The following is a 7,002-nucleotide window of genomic DNA, read 5'->3' as shown; positions in this document are numbered from 1 at the left end:
CTTCCCTCTAGCCTTATACTACTAAATTAGGGATGGCTAGCGCAGATAGCCCTCATGTAGCTTTTTGCAAAATTCAAAAACAAACATTACTTATACATGATTTGGAGTCTAGGCTGGAATATTTTTTTTATGAAGGTGTTGGAGGATTAAAATTATGATTACTCTATAAGATTTTACAGTACTAAGGCTCAGGGTATATATAAAAGTTTTATCCTCTACATTCAGATTTTGGCATAAGATCAACTCTAGACGTGGTTTGTTTTCTGTTAAAAAAATTGTTGATGGGTAGACATTTAATAACAATTTGTCTGTGGAAAAACATTTTCCAAATAAAATTTAGGGGCTCTTCTTTCCTTGCAAATTCTATTGGAGGTCAACCCACCCATTTCAAATTATCAAGTTAAAAATCAATAAAATATCTGATACAAATGAATGTAGAAGTTGTATACTGGACTTTAGTAGACACTAATGCATCATGGTTGCCTGTAAGTGGAAATATTTGTTTTGTGTTCTTGATAATTGGAGATAAGATATTCCTTATGTTGGATAATGTACCCTTGTATCAACTTTTGGGAACTTCCAAAGTAACATTTGAATTTTTGATCAAATCATTCTTAAATATAAACCTACCAATGGTTTCAAATTGGTCTTTTCTGTTTTGTGGAAAATGGGTTTCCCAATTAAAATTAGCAAAGAAAATAAATGTTGTCATTGTATAAATACTATTGCAACACTATTACAAAGAATATTAATATTTCTTGTATTAGTATATGCGGATACTAAGAGCAAACTAATGGTTTCGTACATTTTGTATAATGACAACCAACTTTTTATTTGCTTTTATTCTTTATTATTAACTTTTATACTCATGAAGATTATTTGGTATTTTATAGTATCAGTGATAATATCAGGTAAAAATAATTTCCTCCAAGAGTGAAAAGATGGGATCTGAAGAATAACAGAATGTTCTGACAGAAAATATATCATGAAGTATATCTAACTTTTCTGAAGTTGACTGTGCTTGTGGAAAACAGATATTCCATACAGTTTCAAACACACAGAAAAAAGTAATCTTTGTTTAAGAATCACAAACAACTGTGTGTGTATTTATTTAGCTTGACAGACAATTGTCTTTATTGGAGAAAGATATCTAACTGAAGTAGGCTGTTTATTCCTTCTAGGCTTGTTCCAGACTATATTCTGTTAGAAACCTGTTCCACACTGACAAAACACAACTTGTGCCACTCTCATGACTGTTAGCCATTCCCTTTGATCATCAAGAAGGTTGTAACATCTAGATATCACCAGGCCTGCCAGTAAAGAAGGTTGCTGTCTACACTTATAATATGTACAGCCTTGTGGAAACCATTCCCACAGGAAGACAAAGTGATATTTTAGGTGAATAACACAGCAAAATGGATGGTTAGAATGAAATAGACTTAAAAACTTTCTTCACCAATATGCTTCGTGAAAGACACACATAAACTGAATAAATGAAAAACTTTGTAAAAATGCTAAATTAATACAAGGGTGTAGCAAAAACATGGTATGCCTACATATGACAGATTTAAGTTTCTTAAACTGGTTAAATTTTGCAAAATATTATTAGATTATGGCTGAAAAATCTCATTTGCAGTGAAGATACACAATTAATCATTCACTGCATTTTAATACTATAGGTTTTATTTTTCTTATGTATTAATTTACGACATTATGTATATTTAGTCAGTTTGTTATATAGAACCGGCTTCATTAATTTACAAGTTACTTGTTTGTTTTAATCAATATATAATTCTTAATTCTTAAGAACTTCTGATCCAAGTATTATTATAATTCAAGTTCTTGAAAACTGTATAACTCTAAAGTCATTTTTAACTCAAAAGTTAATTTTTACAATCAGAAAGGCACTTGTTCAACCCTCCATGAATACCACATAGTACACATTGCTGAATATGATATCAAAAAATAAATTTACAAAATTCTAGTTAAAAACTTACGTTTATTCCATCTAATCCAATAAGGCCTTGAAAACCTTTATCACCCTATGAAAAAGGCAATATCTGAAATTAACAACCATTTCAACACTATGATTACAGTGTATTATATATACTTTAACACAATATATCAAATATTTGTCAGAATATTGTTTCCATAAGTTGAATTTATCTATTTTAGTGGTTCTCAATCTGTGACCCACAGTTTCCCTTCAGGTATTTTGTGTAAAGATGTCTAATTATAGAGAGGTTTAGCAGCATAGTGTATAACCAATGTTTAGCATGCTGAAATGTAGATCCAAGATTCCATCAATTGCAGTCCATTAGTGCCAAAAAATAATACTCTGCACTTTCGGGTCATGGGTGTATTTCAAAAATGATAGTTAAATCTTACTTTATGATTAGAGTAACATACAAGTTGATTGGTGGGTAGAATTAAGCTATTGTTTTCAGTCAATTAGTGCCAAAAAAGATTATGCTTCACACTTTGGGGTCATGGGTGTATTACAAAATTGACAGTTAAATTCTACCATCCACTTAGAGTAACCTATAAATTGGTGGTGGGTGGTATTAATTATCTTCCCTCCAAAATTAGGGACAGCTAGCTTAGATAGCCCTTGAATAGCTGTGGGGTGAAATTCTAAACTAACAAAAAATATGATGTGTACAATTTACCAACCCAGTATTCTAGAAGGAATGTCAATGATAATTCCTGATCTTATTATATATTTCTATATAAAATTTGGTAAACTTTTAGTAAAAGTACAAGTATATTATACTCATAAAGTCAGATGTGTTATAAAAAGTATTTTTACTCAATATATGTCTGTGTATTGATGATGTCAATCTGACTCAGACTCTGAAAAGTCAGAGAACAGGGTGATATTCAAATTAAGAATAAAAAACTTTTGTCCATTGTACCATTAGCATATTGTATTACCATAACCTCTAGAATATCTGAAATGTATATCTACAGTTTTTGTCAGGATCACTGTACACTGTATAATGTATTTACTCTCATGTCACAAAATCAGCAATTTGGAGAAAAATTAATAATTTAAAGTATATTGTTATGTTCGTTTGTTTTTCTACTTGTAAGCTTTTATTCTTTAATTCTTATATATCGGTATACCTAAATTACAAGTTTCTGGAATATGAAAGTAAAAATAAAAGTTATTATAAACTATATCTGTTCAATTAAATTTCAAATTTTAGTTACATCTTATTATATCTGAAGAATTTAAACCCAAAAATTCATAAAGATTACATTTTTTTAGACCAAAAGAGAAAACATTTAGCAATGGTAATAAAAACCAACATAAATAAATTTAGTGAGATTTCTAAAAAATTACTTTTAGTGAAATTTGAGCATACATATCAATCTAATTTGATATTATAAGGCATAATTAAAATATTACACTAATAACAAGAAGCATATTTAAAAAACTAATCTAATAAAGATATTATACAGCTTATAAATCTGTTTTGGGAGAATAATTATTCTATTGTTCTTTTTTTATTTCTATCCATTTTTCACAGGACCAGCTTTATAATTTTGGAAATATTTTAAACCTGACAGATATATGTGTAAACTTATCAAAGAAATTATTATTCACATTAACTCTAATTCCTAATTATTAATCCATTTATATAAAATATATCAACTTATAAAGTAACTATTATGCCAAATAAATTCCAAGGCCTCATCAATATCCGTTATCGTTAAAATGAATAATTATTGATTCAGAAGCTAATTTTTATTAGAACTGCACTAATAGAATATAAAACTATTTTTCTAAATAAAACCTAATTCCTTTTCAAATGACATTCTAAATTTTTACCTACACCTTTATACAAACTTAAACTAAATCTATAATTTGTAGGATGCTTCAAAATGCTGTTAGGTTTAATTATCACAGAAACTTTGACCTTTTTCAACAGACTGAAGAGTAACCATGCAGCAAACTAAGAAAGTTAAAGCCATTATCTAGTTAATCTAAAATGCAATTGTAAAAAAATGATGTGATAAAACAAAGACAACATGCAAGACAACATTTATTTTGCAAGACAGTCAGTACCACAAGCACCTAACTCATGAATTGCTTCCCTTAGTATCAAATAATTGTGAAATAAAGATTATTTTGAAAACAATTAAAAAAATAAATACAATTTTAACAACTAAACCATGTAAAAGTGTGCACACTGAACTTTCCTCTTCACATTAATGCCACTAAGATATAGAATACTTGTACCAATTTTGTTTCATGTGGCTCTAGATAACTCGAGTTACATAAATGTGGAAATAAAGTTCAATTAGAGTAACATATTTTAATCTAACATATAAGAAGCAAGTATTTGCAGAAAGGTTCAAGTATTTAACTGTCATCTCATTTTTTCAGATCAAGTATGTATTTCTAACATGCATGTATTTAACAAAGGATCTCTCCCTCAACCAGAGGCACCTCAGTGACAGGGATTGTCCAGTCCATAAAAAGATTCTGGGATATAACTAATTTTGGAGTAACTTATATGAGATGTAGTATAGGATGAGATATGATGATTACACTTCACAGTTTTGAAATTTGACAGAAACTGAACAAGTTATGACTGACCACATCATCAGAAGAAAACTCCATAGTTAATAACAGTGCTTCTTGTTGTGTAACCAATGGTTTTGCTACATCGCTCTTCTACTTCTTTGTTCATCATTGCACCTGCTTTTCAAACCAAAGCTCAACAAATCTTCAGCACACAGCTGAACACTATTATTACCTTGACTTCTACTACTATAATAGTGATGTGTTAAAATATTTCTGGTTTTTTTTTTAGTCCTTCTTAATAAACCATCAAGGTGTATGAATAATAATATGATATTGTGGCTAATTCAGTGTTATACAGTGGGGCAACTGTTTAATAATTATATCTTACAGATTTTTTTTCTTTTTCCCCAAAGATAAAATTGAAAAGAAAATCTGTGAGATACTGTCAGTTACTTATTATTCGCATGGAATTACCTTTCGCTGTTTTCATGGTACGTATGTTTCCACAAGCGATAGCTTTAGTGAAATAAAAAGTCTTTATGAGTGATAAATGAAACCTAAACATATATACATATATATATATATATACAAGCAAATATTATTTATTCTTTAGAACATTACTGAAGCATAACTCTATGTAAATGACACTGTTGTGGGTTTGGGAAGCCACTGGGTTTGAGAAGACTGGTTAATTTTATCCATTTCCACAAAGACATTTTGAGAGGGGTAGATAATGAAGTTGTGACAGTTCATTGTTTGATACTACTAAAAAATTGAAAGTAATTTTATATCTGCCAAGCCATTTCAGTAACTGCTTTTAATATGCTATATGCAGATAATAACTTGTAATCCTGAAACAGCAAACAATCAGGAGATGTAAGCTGTAGTCAGTTGAGTACCTGCAGCACCTGCCATAACAATACCCAGACAAGTTCATTGCTTTCAATAAGTGGATTACTAACACATCACAGCATGATTTCAAAGGCTTATAGTATGAAAAATGTTGCTTAGAATGACGTCTAAAAACCTTTTCTTCTAAATTTATGTAATGGAAAATTGATGCATTTTCAATTAAATTTTTTTTCGTGAAAGTTACAGCCTGTTTCAATGTATAACAGCGAAAGATAATTCCTGTGAATATTAAGTAAACTATAGTAGAAGTCTAATGTATTCCTTGATTGCCCATTCCCTCTGCTGTGGACTGCAGATTCATCTATTAAAGTTCAACTTGCCACTGATGCAGCCACTGTGAATGCAATCATGATGGACTTATTGATAGCCCTTGTTGAGGCAAATTCATATATTAAGCCCAACAATGTTGTGATGGTACTCAAAAATAGGTTTGGTGCTGACAGCAACAGTAGTGATAGCATTTACATCAGTAGCCTTCTGCCAGATCAGAAATTCAAGATCAAAGCCTCTAACCTCAAATAGACAATAAGAAAGATTGCATAGCTTGATTTGAGAATAAAAAGATATATAATCTAGTGTGTGTGTAACCACTGCTGATAAGGTGATATAAATACTCCAAAACTGTCTTTTTGACTGCTCATAATTTCATACTGAAATAAGTTACCATCATATGGTTGCATATTGGGATACAGTAGATTCTGGGTTTTCCACTCCCAGAAAACAAATACTGGAATTTATTGTTCCTTGCCCTGCCTCCCAAAAACATTCCTTTGCTATTGGTTGAAAGAGAGATCCTGTGTTAAGGAAACTAATAAATTATGACAAATTAATATGAAATTCATTGTGAAAACAAATATGATATAATTATTTATAATTACAGCAATCTTTTTGTCTTTATAAATTGATGTATGTTTGATGATTATCTTAAATAAGCCATTTATGATTTTCAGACTAATTGATATTTTTTATCCCATTCTAAAGAAATGTATTTAATAACTATATAAAAAATCATGAGTAGTAGGTACATTATAAAAACTATTTAGGCAGTGTGAAACATAATAATCTGCACACTATCCTATCCTAAGGTTTTTTTTAACATTTCTTTTACAGCATTTTTTACTTCAATAGATTTTGTTGTAGAATTTTAATATTTTTTCAGAATTAGGGTTTTCAATATCATCAACATTAAAAGGAATATTATTTATAAAATCTTATTTACTATCCTAAAGTCATAAATTACTATATTAGTTTTATCCTCATGTTCTAGAAACATGCAGCATCTGGAATCATATTGTGCAAAATTTAAACACAAATAGGATTCTCTGACTACTAAAATAAGCAACCACTAATCAGATATCAACAGTGTTGGAACTCTTCCTCAGAGTTGTGCTGCTTCTGTTATTTATCAAGAAATTGTGTTATTCCATTTTCTTAGACATAATTAAGTGCTATAAACATGGAACCCAAAGCAACATTTCATATGCTAAGCAAATGGGCAGGGAAAGTCCATAGAAAACACAGTCCACACAATATATATATATATATATATATAACAC

At 29.7% G+C, this 7,002-nt stretch overlaps 1 protein-coding gene across 1 annotated transcript in view; it reads right to left on the bottom strand.

Annotated features, from left to right (window-relative positions):
• LOC106466618 (collagen alpha-1(IV) chain-like) overlaps nt 1-7,002 on the bottom strand; it is a gene marked incomplete at its 5' end in the record, with an annotated part of 138,773 nt that overhangs the window by 108,117 nt on the left and 23,654 nt on the right. The window contains one exon of the mRNA XM_022394658.1: nt 1,998-2,042. Coding sequence (XP_022250366.1) covers nt 1,998-2,042 — 45 coding nt within the window. The remainder of the gene's footprint in view (nt 1-1,997; nt 2,043-7,002) is intronic.

Source organism: Limulus polyphemus, unplaced genomic scaffold, assembly GCF_000517525.1.
Source record: "Limulus polyphemus unplaced genomic scaffold, Limulus_polyphemus-2.1.2 Scaffold2324, whole genome shotgun sequence".
In the NCBI taxonomy this organism is placed as follows: domain Eukaryota; kingdom Metazoa; phylum Arthropoda; class Merostomata; order Xiphosura; family Limulidae; genus Limulus; species Limulus polyphemus.
This window is presented reverse-complemented; position numbering and strand designations above follow the sequence as displayed.